Source organism: Chlorocebus sabaeus, chromosome 16 (genome assembly GCF_047675955.1).
Source record: "Chlorocebus sabaeus isolate Y175 chromosome 16, mChlSab1.0.hap1, whole genome shotgun sequence".
Lineage (NCBI taxonomy): Eukaryota > Metazoa > Chordata > Mammalia > Primates > Cercopithecidae > Chlorocebus > Chlorocebus sabaeus.
The window spans coordinates 10178830-10192282 of record NC_132919.1 but is presented as its reverse complement, the minus strand read 5'-3'; the positions used below and the strand labels follow the sequence as shown (position 1 = coordinate 10192282).

Genomic DNA, 13453 nt, shown 5'->3' with positions numbered 1-13453 from the left:
CACCAAAGAAGTTCTTTTGGCTTCTCCAGACCATGGAGCATGGGTACGCACTAGTATATGTGGATGTATAGACTCTGTTATCCTCTTTCCAGCCTATGGGCATCTTCTCCATCCTGGAAGAGGAGTGCATGTTCCCCAAGGCAACAGACACCTCCTTCAAGAACAAGCTGTATGACCAGCATCTTGGAAAATCCAACAACTTCCAGAAGCCCAAGCCTGCCAAAGGCAAGGCTGAGGCTCACTTCTCGCTGGTGCACTACGCCGGCACCGTGGACTACAACATTGCCGGCTGGCTCGACAAGAACAAGGACCCCCTGAATGAGACTGTGGTGGGGCTATACCAGAAGTCTTCGCTGAAGCTTCTCTCCTTCCTTTTTTCCAACTATGCTGGTGCAGACACAGGTAAAATTCTATCATTTCTTTCCCTCTGTGGGACGTTCTGTGTAATTACTTCTAACCCAGAGCTGCTCGTGAAGAATCTTGGAGGGATGTTACTATGAAAACAGGAGTGGACATTAACTTTTTTTTTTCTTTTTTTGAGATGGAGTCTCACTCTGTCACCTAGGCTGGAGTGCAGTGGTGCGGTCTTGGCTCACTGCAACCTCTGCCTCCCAGGTTCAAGCTTCAGCTGAACTTCAGACCTGAGCTTCAGCTGAGTATGATGTTTCTGTCTTTCAGCTCCATTTTTCTTCCTCCTGCTCTTATTCTTCCTCTTCTGTCAGAGATAGAGCTCTATGGAGGAAAACAGGACTTCTCAGTGGCCACGATAGTCAACATCACATTGTTTAATAGTTTTCTATTGAGGTATAATTCACGTATAATAAAATTCCCCCTTAAAACCATGTAGTGGTTTTGGCCGGGCACGGTGGCTCAGGCCAGTAATCCCAGCTCTTTGGGAGGCCAAGGCGGGGACCGATCACTTGAGGTCAGGAGTTTGAGACCAGCCTGGCCAATAAGGTGAAACTGCAACCTCCGCCTCCCAGGTTCTAGAGATTCTCCTGCCTCAGCCTCCCAAGCAGCAGGGACTACAGGCATGCACCACCACACCTGGCTAATTTTTTGTATTTTAGTAGAGGCAGGCTTTCACCATGTTGGCCAGGATGGTGTTGATCTCCTGACCTCATGATCCGCCCGCCTCGGCCTCCCAAAGTGCTGGGATTAGAGGCGTGAGCCACCGCATCCGTCCCCATGAGCAGATTTCTATTCCTAGCTTCTGGCAACCACTCATCAACTTTCTCTCTCTGTAGATTTGCCTCTCTGGGCATTTTGTGTAAACTGAATTATATACTGGATGCTCTTTTGTGTCTGGCTTCTTTCGCTCAGGCTACTGTTCTCAAGGTCTGTTCGTGTTGTAGATGTATCAAGACTTTGTTCTTTCCGACGGACAAATAATAGTTCATTGTATGAATAGATCACATTGTGTCTGCACATTCATCAGCCGATGAACTTTTTGGCTACTGTGCATGATGTTGCTATGAACATCTGTATAGAAGTTTATATGTGAAGATATATTGGCAATTCTTTTGGGTATATACAGTACCTAGGAGTACAGTTGCTGGGTCATATGACAACTGTGTTCAAAGTTTTGAGTAACTTCTGAACTCCTTTCCAAAGTGGCTACACAGGGGCCAGGTGTGGTGGCTCACACCTGTAATCCCAGTAGTTTGGGATGCTGAGGCGGAAGGATCATTTGAGGCCAGGGGTTCAAGACCAGTGTGGGCAACATAGAGATCCTGTCTCTAAAACAAAACAAAACAAAATAAAATAAAATAATTAGCCAGAAATAGTGGTGCACACCTGTAGTCCAGCTACTTGGGAACCTGAGCTGGGAGGATCACATGAGGTTGGGTCACTGAGATTACAGTGAGCCATGACTGTGCCACTGCACTCCAGCCTAGATGACAGAGTGAGACCCTATCTCAAATAAATAAACAAGTAACACAAGCCAGTATCACTTTTTAAGATTACCAGTAAATATACTTTTAAATAGTTACCAACATAGAGTTTTAACATTATATGCCATTTTAAATGCATACATTTAATAAATTAATACAATATATGAAATATAATTATTCATTAGACAATGAGATCATTTTTTAAAAATGAAAGCCTAATATCCTCTGGGCAAGGGAATGTAATAAATGGGAAATGGGCACATACGTAAACCTCAATGATGAAAATCATTTTCTTTGAATCTGATCACAATCTCTCTGTAACTACATTGCATAAACTCACCTAGATATAACATCAAATCTAACATAAGACCCTGTGTGGATGTGGATTTGGGGAAGCAGCTTTCCTGCCTTCCCTTCCCCGATCCAAACACACATTCATGCTAGACCCCGGGGAAAAAGTGGGGTGAAGGGAAAGGAAGACGGGGGAGACCGAGACACGGCATTTTCCCCCCAAGGCTACATCTTGATTAAGTATCAGAGAAAATTGAGTCATTCGGAAAAAGTAGACTCCAAATTAAGATGGTAAGTTGAGTTGTTTCCTTTAGGAAAGAAAAAAAAAATCAACTTATAAAATATTCTTGAGAAAATTCCGTGTTACTACTTTCAGTTACTTACTCATTTAGAGATAAACAGGGATTAAAGAAGAAAAGGAGGTAAATTCGTGAAATCAACTACAAACATTGCCAGGCACAGTCGCTCACACCCATAATCCCAGCACTTTGGGAGGTCAAGGCGGGAGGATCACTTGAAGTCAGGAGTTCAAGACCAGCCTAGCCAATATGGTGAAACGCATCTCTACTAAAAATATAAAAATTAGCCGGATATGGTGATGCTCGCCTGTAGTCCCAGATACTTGGGAGGCTGAGGCAGGAGAATCGCTCGAACCCGGGAAGCAGAGGTTGCAGGGAGCCTGGGCATCACAGTGAGACTCTGTCACAAAACAAACAAACAACAAAAAAAGAAAAAAAAAAGAAAAGAAAGAAGGAAACCACAAACATTAAGAGGGACATCTCAATCTTGTGAATTATTCAGTTTGCTTTCAGGTCTGATTTCTAAAGGAAAGGACTCCCCTTTTATACTGAGAGTTTAAGTTATCCTCTCAATTAAATACTACCCACACCCCACTCCCACCTCGTTCCCACAATGATAAAGCTGAGGGTTCTCAATCCTGGGTAGTTTGGAAGCATTTTAAAAACAAACTAACAGGCCGGGCATGGTGGCTCACACCTGTAATCCCAGCGCTTTGGGAGGCTGAGGTCAGGAGTTCAAGACCAGCCTGGCCAACGTGGTGAAACCTTGTCTCTCCTAAAAATACAAGAATTAGCCAGGTGTGGTGGTGCGTGCCTGTAGTCTCAGCTACTTGGGAGGCTGAGGCAGAAGAATGGCTTGAACCTGGGAGGTGGAGGTTGCAGTGAGCCGAGACTGTGCCATTGTACTCTAGCCTGGAGGACAGAGTGAGACTCTGTCTAAAACAAACAAAGAAACAAAACCTCAGGTCTCTCATGTCAAAAGGAAACCAGAACCCGGGACTGGGAAGGGGTGGTTCAGGAATCCCACTCCTGGGTCCTCTGGGATACATCTGACATGCCCTTCTGTGTCTGTCTCTAGGCGACTCCGGGGGAAGCAAGAAGGGCGGGAAGAAGAAGGGCTCCTCTTTCCAGACTGTGTCGGCCGTGTTCAGGGTTAGTGTTTTGGCAGCTTCCACATCCGATTGTTTTTCTGCCCAGTGAAATGGCATTTGCTAAATGTGCTTGTTTTGGTTTATGTCCCAGGAAAATCTAAACAAATTGATGACTAACTTAAGGAGCACCCACCCTCACTTTGTACGATGCCTGATTCCCAATGAGACCAAGACTCCTGGTAAGTACCAGCAGATCTTGGCAAGTATTTGAACAGAACAGGACGCCCTGAGATAAATGCAGAATTCTGTGGGTGTGCTCTTGGAAAGAGGGATGGTCTGTATCACTTCTGAAAGCAGTCTCTGAAATAGGGTTGCCAGATTTAGCAGATAAAAATACCGGATGTACCCAACACAAAGAAATGATCAATGTTTGAGGTGATGGATATCCCAGTTATGCAGATATGATCTTTGCACATTTCACGCTTGTATCAAAATACCATGTGTACCCCACAAATATGTTCAACTATTATGTGACCACAAAAATGTTAAAAACTGAATGCTGTATTAAATGTTATTAAATTTCAATTTCAGATAAACAATGAAAAATGTCTTAATATAAATGTGACCCATGCAATATTTGGAATATACTTCCTCCAAAAAAGTATTCATCGTTTATCTGAAATCCACATTGAATGGCACATCTGTATCTTATCTGGCACCCCTACTATGAAATCACGTTCAAAATATTGTGTGTATGTGTATAGGCACATCAGATCCACAGCTTTCATAAGATGAAGGCTCTGTTGGCCTCCTTTACCCCAAAGTTAAATACCACTACATTAGGTAAATAATCATCTTAGGTATCCCATAATCAAACTAGCATCAGTAACAACTGTTTGAGGCCGTACTTCATGTCAATCACTTTGTTATATTATCCCGAATCCTTGCAACAGCTCTCTGCAAGATACACGTACTGATCTCCAGTTTATAAACGAGAAAGCTGAGAATCAGAGACTATGTATAAATATAGAACCCCGTGCAATAGAGGGCTCCGTTCACTGTCACTTCATCCTGAGTTGCAAACATTCTTGGAGTCTAGCTTTTTCAGTGTTATTTGTCACAAAAAGGAAAACCAACTGCCACGTGGAGCTGTGCCTATGGGGTAACGCGCTCACCAGCTGAGCTCTTCTATGCCCAACACGGGCCTCCCAGTTCAGGATTAAACATCCTGCCTCTGCAACATTACAAATAAACAGAGGTATAGATGGTCGGGTAAAAAAAAAAAAAAAAAAAGGTTCACCTATATACCACGTGACCCTAAGCAGAGCATCTGAGCATTTTCTGCCTCAGCTTTCTTGTCTATAAAACAAGGATACAAGTGGCATTTTTATCCATTATTTCCTTCTTCAATAAGCAGCCATAAAGTGGTTACTCACTTCGCAAATATCAGCTCATTTAACCCACCTTAGAGGGTTGTCGTGAGGGTTCAATGAGTAAGTGCAAGTCAAGCATTTACAACAGGGCTGAGCACATTGTGAACACCCAGCAAACGTTGGATGTTTCTCATTATTACTATTATTATCATCGTCATCACTCAGAACTAGAAACTGTAACTCCCCAATAGCCAGGTGTGTTATAGTTAGTGAAACTGCATCTTCCATGAAAGTTAGGTTCTAAAGTCTAAGTCAAAGGTAATAACCAGCTACATCACTGTGATATGCATTATTTGGGGCATCCTGCAGCCTTCTGACCAGTGAGCCAGCTTCTCCAGTGTTGGGAAGAGTGGTTTCTTTGGTTAAGCATCACACAAAATCATTGGCTTTTATGTAGGTCTTGGAAAAAATCCATTTCCGTTACTGTCGTTGTTGAGTACACGCTTGCATAAATCAAACATGCCTGTAGCCTGACTCCTCTCTCAGCAGATGGCCTGCAAGGTGGCAGGAGATGGCTCTAAACTGTACCTCTGGGAGGAAGGTTTTTGGTAATCCACTGGCTTACATTATTATTATTTTTTTTTCCTTTGAGACAGAGCCTTGCTCTGTCGCTAGCCTGGAGTGCAGTGGCGCGATCTCGGCTCACTGCAACCTCCAACTCCCTGGTTCAAGGTACTCTCCTGCCTCAGCCTCCCGAGTAGCTGGGACTACAGGCGCCCGCCACCACGCCCAGCTAATTTTTTGTGTTTTTAGTAAAGATGGGGTTTCACCATGTTGGCCAGGATGGTCTCAATCTCCTGACCTCGTGATCTGCCCGCCTCAGCCTCTCAAAGTGCTGGGATTACAGGCGTGAGCCACTGCGCCCAGCCCTACCTTTTCTTTGGGAAGGTAAAGGTTGCTGAAATGTCTGTTTTTCATGTCTGTCTTTTCTGTTGTGTTTGCTTCTCCTTAGCTCTGGCACCTACCTCTCTGTTTTCATGTCCATTTCTGGGAATGGCCCAACACTGATACAGAAGCCTGGTGATACCTTAGAAAGCACCTAGTGTGCCCTCTTTATTTTCTAGAAGACTAGAGACTATGGAGATTTCCATGCCTCACCCCAGGGCACCTAGAGCAGGGACTGGGAGTCACAATCCACGATCAAATCTCAAGTTCCTCCCCACCCACAGGCACATACGGGGTTTGCTAGTTGTTCTCCCGAATCCTCCGGGGCTTCACAGGCACAGGTCCTGTGCTCGTCTGCTGAACAGGGAACCCTCAGGAGCAGGCTCCAGCCTCTACTCCTCTCGTTCTCCTCGTGCAGCAAACCTGGGGCCTGCTAAGTCTGTGCTGCTGGCTCACCAAAGGTTGGCTTGCTGCTGTTTTTAAATGTAGGTTTTATTATTGTTAAGGGATGGAGAGGCCAACAGACCAGAAGATGGTTACCATTAAAAAGACAGCCACGGCTGGGCATGGTGGCTCACGCCTGTAATCCCAACACTTTGGGAGGCTGAGGCGGGTGGATCACCTGAGGTCAGGAGTTTGAGACCAGCCTAACATGGTGAAACCCTGTCTCTACTAAAAATACAAACATTAGCCTGGCGTAGTGGCGCATGCCTGTAATCCCAGCTACTTGGGAGGCTGAGGCAGAATTGCTTGTACCCGGGAGGCGGAGGTTGCAGTGAGCCGAGATTGCGCCACTGCACTCCAGCCTCAGTGACAGAGGGAGACTCCGTCTCAAAAAAAAAAAAAAAAAAAAAAAAAAAGATGCAGTGCTCGAGAGGAGGGGGCCTGCCACAGAGGGCCATGAGGGGAAGCACCAGGGCTAGGTGTGGCGGTGGGGGAGTAAGAAGAAATCACAGGCCAGAGCCTTGAGGGTCGTTCCAATGGGATGGAGTCGGTGAGGAAGCATGAACAGGCCAAGCAGGTTCAGCACTGGCAAGTTTGAATGGTTTCAGCAGGCTTCAAAATGTAGGAACTTTCTCAAGTTGGCCGGTACCCGGGGCCCTGAGGTGACCAGGGCAGGGAAATATTGGCCCAGAGTGTAAGAGTCCTGTGAGAGCCTGACAAAGGTAGGGGTTGGGGGTTAACGGCTTTGGATAGTTGGTTTGCATGTGAAAGATGTGCTTGCGGGAATTGTTTGCTATCTCCTGGAATTAGCAGCCCCGGGAAGGGCAGTTTCTCCTGGGCCGGCGAGGCCCCAAGATGCCAGAGCATCATAAGATACAGCATATTTCAAAAGCGTGGCTAACACCACTGCCCATGGAGGCAAAGATGGCTGGAGAAAGGAGCGGGATGGAAGGGATACACTTGGAGAAGTAAAGAGGAAAAACCCTTCAGCAACTGAAGCAGAAGAATGAGAGAATAGCTCAGGGAAATTTTTAGAAGTTTTGTACGTTGGTACAAAACCAAAGGAGGCCCTTTACGTGGACCTGATAGAAAACATCTCAGGCCGGGTTTAAGGAAAAACAAGAGCAAGCCCTAAGGTAACTCAGCTCGGGATTCCGAGTCTGCACAAACCAGAGGGGCCCTGTGAGAGAGGAGAGTCCCGTATCGGCTCTGCCATGGCCTTGCAAAGCTCTTCACCTCTCTGGGCCTCAGTCTCCCCCAGGGCCCTGCCACCCCATAGGATGCCTCTGTAGGAATTCGAAAAGATCTCTCAGTGCAAGTGGGACACAGCCCTTAACAGAATGGACGGCCTGGCAAGCATGGTGGCAGCTCTGGCCTCCCCACCATAAAATGATGGTCCTTTCGGCTTTCTGCTGGCTCTAGAAGCTTCCATTTTCTTGTAATTATGCCTTTTTCTCTCTGCTCCCGGCGCTTAAGAAGAAAGAGGCCTCAGCCACATGATTAAAGCAAGTGTTAATCATGCCTGCTTTCACCATTTAAACCTCTGTACTGATCTTTTCTCTCTCTCTCTCTTTTTTTTTTTTTTTTTTCAAGACAGGGTCTCACTCTTGTTCAGGCTGGAGTGCAATGGTGCGATCTCAGCTCACTGCAACCTCTGCGTCCTAGGTTTAAGCAATCCTCCTGCCTCAGCCTCCCGAGTAGCTGGTATTACAGGGACACACCACACCCCCCAGCTAATTTTTTGTATTTTTAGTAGAGACAGGGTTTCACCATGTTGGCCAGGGTGGTCTCAAACTCCTGACCTCAGGTGATCCGCCCACCTCGGCCTCCCAAAGTGCTGGGATTACAGGCATGAGCCACTGTGCCCAGCCTGTACTCAACTCAGTTAATCCTCAACCGCCCGATGAAATAGATACTATGGGTTGAATATCCCTTTATCTGAAATGCTTGGGACCAGGAGTATTTTACACTTTAAATTTCTGTGGCTATTGGAATATCTGTATGAGCCTAATGAGATATCTTGGGATGGGACTAAATCTAAATACAAAATTCATCTGTTTCATATGGGTCTTATACACATAGCCCTAAGGTAATTGTATAGAATATTTTAAATAATTTTATACGTGAAACGGTTTTGGCTGCAATCTGCCTCATGAGCTCAGTGGTGGAATTCTCCACGGTGGCATCAGGTTGGAGCTCAAAGTTTTCAGGCTTTGAATTTTCTGATTGGGGATGCTCAATCTACATTATTATCCTTATTTCACAAATAGAGAAATTGAGGCAGAGACAGCCCAAGTCCACAAAGCTAGTAAACAGCACAGCTGGGATCTTAACCACTCAGAACACTCAGAGTCATCATCTGAGAGCTCATGGGAGTCAAATTAGATCATTTCTAAGGTTCTCTCCACATCGGCGGTTCTATGAATTTCTTTTTAAAATTATTTTATTTATTTATTTGTTTGAGACTGAGTCTTGCTCTGTCACCCATGCTGGAGTGGAGTAGCACCATCTCGGCTCACTGCAACCTCTGCCTCCCAGGTTCAAGCCATTCTCCTGACTCAGCCTCCCCAGTAGCTGAGACTACAGGTGCCCGCTACCACACCCGGCTAATTTTTGTATGTTTAGTAGAGATGGGGTTTCACCACGTTGGCCAGGCTGGTCTCGAACTCCTGACCTCAGGGGATCTGCCCACCTCGGCCTTCCAAGTGCTGGGATTACAGGTGTTGAGCCGCTGCACCTGGCCAGTTCTCTGAATGTCTGAGACATTTTCTCCTTGCTCTTAACCATGTTTTCTCTAGAGAATCACTGCCTGATAGGACTTTCAGAAATGATTAAATGCCCCATGTCTGCACTGTTTAATAGGGTGGCCACCGTTACATGAAATGTTTACATTTACATGAAAAGTTTAAAAATGTTAATTAATTTCTCATGTTAATAAATTTAAATGTAAATAGCCACATGTGGCTGGTCACTACGGTATCTGACAGTGCAGCTCTACCAAAGCCTTGAAAAATCATCTAATTGTATAGTGATGTCTCCTCACAGCTACCAGGGAAGCATGTGGGCATTCTAGAAGCTTCCCTAAGGTTAAGTCAAAGACAGCTTTGGCCCCACCCCCCTCCCAGCAACTTAGGGAGCCCACAGAGAGAAGCCATCAGGTTGCCATAGCCCCTCTCCTCTAACCCCTCACACAGACCTGAGACAGAATTTTCTCCATCCTAGTTTGATCTGTGCCTGACCCAGGCTGGTTACCACGAGCATCCACGTTACCTCCCCAGGGGGGCATGCCCCTCTGGCTCCTCTCCTTCCAGCCAAGCTCCATTTCTCCCCCAATTCCTAGAGCAGGGGCTGAGTGGTCAGCAGATGACCGCCGCCCTGCCTTCAACCCCCCTCTGGGTCCCCTCCCATGGCCTCTTCTTCTTTTTTTCTTTCTTTCTTTCTTCTTCTTCTCCTTCTCCTTCTCCTTCTTTCTCCTTCTCCTTCTCCTTCTCCTTCTTCTTCATTTTGAGACAGAGTTTCACTCTTGTTGCCTAGGCTGGAGTGCAAGGGCTCAATCTCAGCTCACTGCAACCTCCGCCCGCTGTGTTCAAGCAATTCTCCTGCCTCAGCCTCCCAAGTAGCTGGGATTATGAGCGTGTGCCACTACGCCTGGCTAATTTTTGTATTTTTAGTAGAAACTGGGTTTCACCATGTTGGCCAGGCTGGTCTCGAACTCCTGACCTCAGGCGATATGCCCACCTCGGCCTCCCAAAGTGCTGGGATTATAGGCATGAGCCACCGGGCCCAGCCGGCCTCCTCTTCTTTGCTGGGTTACTCTTCTGCAGCCGCAGCCTGAAGATTTTTCCAACTCCATCCTTGTGTAGATGCAAGAAGACATCTCAGGTTATCCCACGGGAAGCCCAAGTGCACCCCATATTCACTCTGCCCCCTTTTGCAGCCTTGCTGCAGAGTCAGGGCTGAGGACAGAAAGCACAATGCTTTGGCTCTTATTACCATGGTTATGGGGTGCTAGCATCTCCCCAAGAGGTTGGGATTATTTCTACTGTGGGACCTGCAGGCAGCCTCCGGCCACTCCCAGCCCTCTACCTTGGAGCTGGCACTGACTCTGCCACTCAAGTATGGATGCTGGAGGGTTTCATGGTGCCTCAGACCATCAACAAATGAAGGGGTCACAGGCACACCCCCGGGACGTTCTCTCTCCAGGTGTGATGGACCACTACTTGGTCATGCACCAGCTGCGCTGTAACGGGGTCCTCGAGGGCATCCGGATTTGCAGAAAGGGATTCCCTAGCCGGATCCTCTATGCTGACTTCAAGCAGCGGTAGGTTCCCTCTCTCCTGTGCATCTCTCTCCTTCCGAGGGCAACTTCTGCATTCCCCAGAGACACTCTTCGGCCTGGGTATTTAATGAGCTCCCAAGCCTCCCAGAGTTTCCACGGACTTCATCTCTTGCTGGAGGAACTGACACTATGCCCACAGTGAGTGCTGGGCCAGCCCAAGTGGTTCCAAATTCAGAGCCCAGACCCTCTAGCCTGATTGTGACTCTAGGCCAGGATGTCTCAACTTCCGAACGATGGATATTCAGGCTAGACATTCAGTCCTTTATTGTGGAGGCTGTCTGGGTGTGGGAGGATTTTAGCAGTAACCCTGCCCTCTACTCAGAGATGTGGTAGCGAACCACACCCCTCCCCGCTAAGCTGTGACAATCAAAACTCTCCAGACATTGCCAAATCACCCCCAGCTGAGGCCCGCAGCTCTAGACTAACTCTGTCCACTGAGCCACCATTGGGGTGCGCAAGTCCAGGCCTCATCCAGGATGGAGGACAGGAGAGGACCTTCCAGAAGTAGGAGAACCAAGGTCTGCAGGTCACGGTGGATTTCAAGGCTCTTTTAAGCCAAAGAAGAATCATTTCCTCTGACAGCAAACTTCCCGCCATGCACTCAGCTGGGCTTCCTTCTTTCACGCTTCTCTCCCACCCACCGTGGCCCCCTTGCTAGAATCAGCCCCTAGCTATTCCCATCTCCCAGACCAGCTGTACAATATTCCACTTCCTCCTAAGGCTGGAGCAGGAGAAGATTCTAGAAGTCCTGGTCTCAGCTATGAAGCCTTTCCGGGGATTGGAATCCATCCGGGAAATGTCCTCTCTCCTTAGGTACCGGATCCTCAATGCCAGTGCTATCCCTGAAGGGCAGTTCATTGATAGCAAAAACGCCTCAGAGAAGCTCCTGAACTCCATCGATGTGGACCGGGAGCAGTTCAGGTTCGGCAACACCAAGGTGAGTACAGGTGAGGCTGGGACCCCCCTAGTAACCCCACAGCCCTGGGCTGCTTGTTAGCTGATCCCTTTCCCCATCTGGTACACCTGACCATCCTTGCCCAGTCACCCAGGTAAAGAGAGCTCTGTGTCTAGGTAGAGAGAACTTGTCTCCCTATTGGTTCGTACATGGTTGGAAGCTTAGACTGGAAGCCTGAGCCCCACCATGCAGCAAGGATAGGAAAAGCCAACGGGAAACTCTAGTGTCCGAGGTAAGAAAGCCGAAAAGAGAAGAGAACGTAGAGAGGACTCCACGGACACTGAGGCCTTGAGAAGAATGACTTATAACCAATAAAACCAGCTGCCAGGCGGGGCGCAGTGGCTCATGCCGATAATCCCAGTGCTTCTGGGAGGCTGAAGTAGGATTGCTTGAGGCCAGGAGAAGGAGGCTGCAGTGCGCTTGACCACCCTACTGCACTCCAGCCTGGGCAACAGAGTGAAGGCCTGTCTCAAAAAACAAAAACGAAGACAAACTAGCTGCCATTTATTGAGCACGTGAGTATCAGCCCCGTGAGAAGCCTCCTGCACGTACTTCACTGACTCCTCACTATCCAGCGAGGTGGGAGTGATGGTGACACAGGTGGCACTGACTCTTCAGGTTCTTGGGAGGTTGAGAAACTGACTCAAGGTCACACATGGATAGAGAGTAAGTGGCAAAGGTCGGCTTCAAATCCTGGCCTGCCTCCGAAGATTCACATCTCAGAAAGGGGCAGGCTGGGGGTCCCCACCAAGGAACAGCCTGCTGGCCCAGAGGGCGCTTGGTTTCCCTGGAATGTTATGGAGGGAGTGGGTGAAGTGGGCCTGAGGGTAGAACCAACGTTCCCGGATGGACAGAGAAAGAGAGTGAAGCCAGCGCATCTGTGAGTCTCTCTGATCTGGGCACACTTGTATCCCATGGTTTTTTTCTGGGCTCATCTTTGTTTCCTGTACGTGAGCTCTGTCAGAACTGGTCTCTGTGGATTGGTGGGGCCTGGAACAGGTTGGTTTTTTGTTGTTGTTTTGGGTTTTTGTTGTTGTTGTTTTGTTTGTTTTGTTTTGAGACAGAGTCTTGCTCTGTCACCCAGGCTGGAGTGCAATGGCGCAATCTCTGCTCACTGCAACCTCCACCTCCCAGGCTCGAGTGATGCTCCTGCCTCAACCTCCTGGGTATCTGGGATTACAGGTGCCTGGATACCACCACGCCCGGATAATTTTTGTGTTTTTAGTAGAGACAGGGTTTCACCATGATGGCCAGGCTTGTCTCGAACTCCTGACCTCAAATGATCTGCCTGCCTCGGCCTCCCGAAGAGTTGGGATTACAGGCATGAGCCACCGCACCTGGCCTGGAACAGACTCTGGAACAGGCTGCCTCACTGCCCAGGAGGGGCCACTGAGGAGACCAGAGTCACTGAGAAGCAAGTCCTGGAAACGGAATTGCTGTCCCTGCCATGCTCTGAGGTTGAGGCTCAGAGTTGGGCAGAAACAGGCTTCCTCAAGGGCCCGGCTGAACACCTGCTGGGGAGAAAGATCAAGGCTCCTCTGTCTTTTAATGCAGGTGTTTTTCAAAGCTGGGCTCCTGGGGCTTCTGGAGGAGATGAGAGACGAGAAGCTGGTGACGCTAATGACGCGCACGCAGGCTGTGTGCAGGGGCTACCTGATGCGGGTGGAGTTCAAGAAGATGATGGAGAGGAGGTGACACAGACTCTCACATCCACCTTATCCTGCTTAGCAGCTGATTGTCGCTTCCTGCTTTTCGTCTTGGGATATCCATGTGCTTGCTCTTTCTTTCCTTCATTTGTGTAACCCACATCTACTGAGCGGC

The 13453-nt window shown here is 48.0% G+C and overlaps 1 protein-coding gene across 1 annotated transcript in view; it reads left to right on the top strand.

Moving 5' to 3' along the window:
- Positions 1-13453, top strand: part of LOC103242382 (myosin-13) — a 45831-nt gene that overhangs the window by 1983 nt on the left and 30395 nt on the right. Inside the window, exons 4-9 of the mRNA XM_073005600.1 lie at positions 93-402; positions 3564-3637; positions 3728-3815; positions 10542-10659; positions 11491-11614; positions 13187-13323. Coding sequence (XP_072861701.1) covers positions 93-402; positions 3564-3637; positions 3728-3815; positions 10542-10659; positions 11491-11614; positions 13187-13323 — 851 coding nt within the window. The remainder of the gene's footprint in view (positions 1-92; positions 403-3563; positions 3638-3727; positions 3816-10541; positions 10660-11490; positions 11615-13186; positions 13324-13453) is intronic.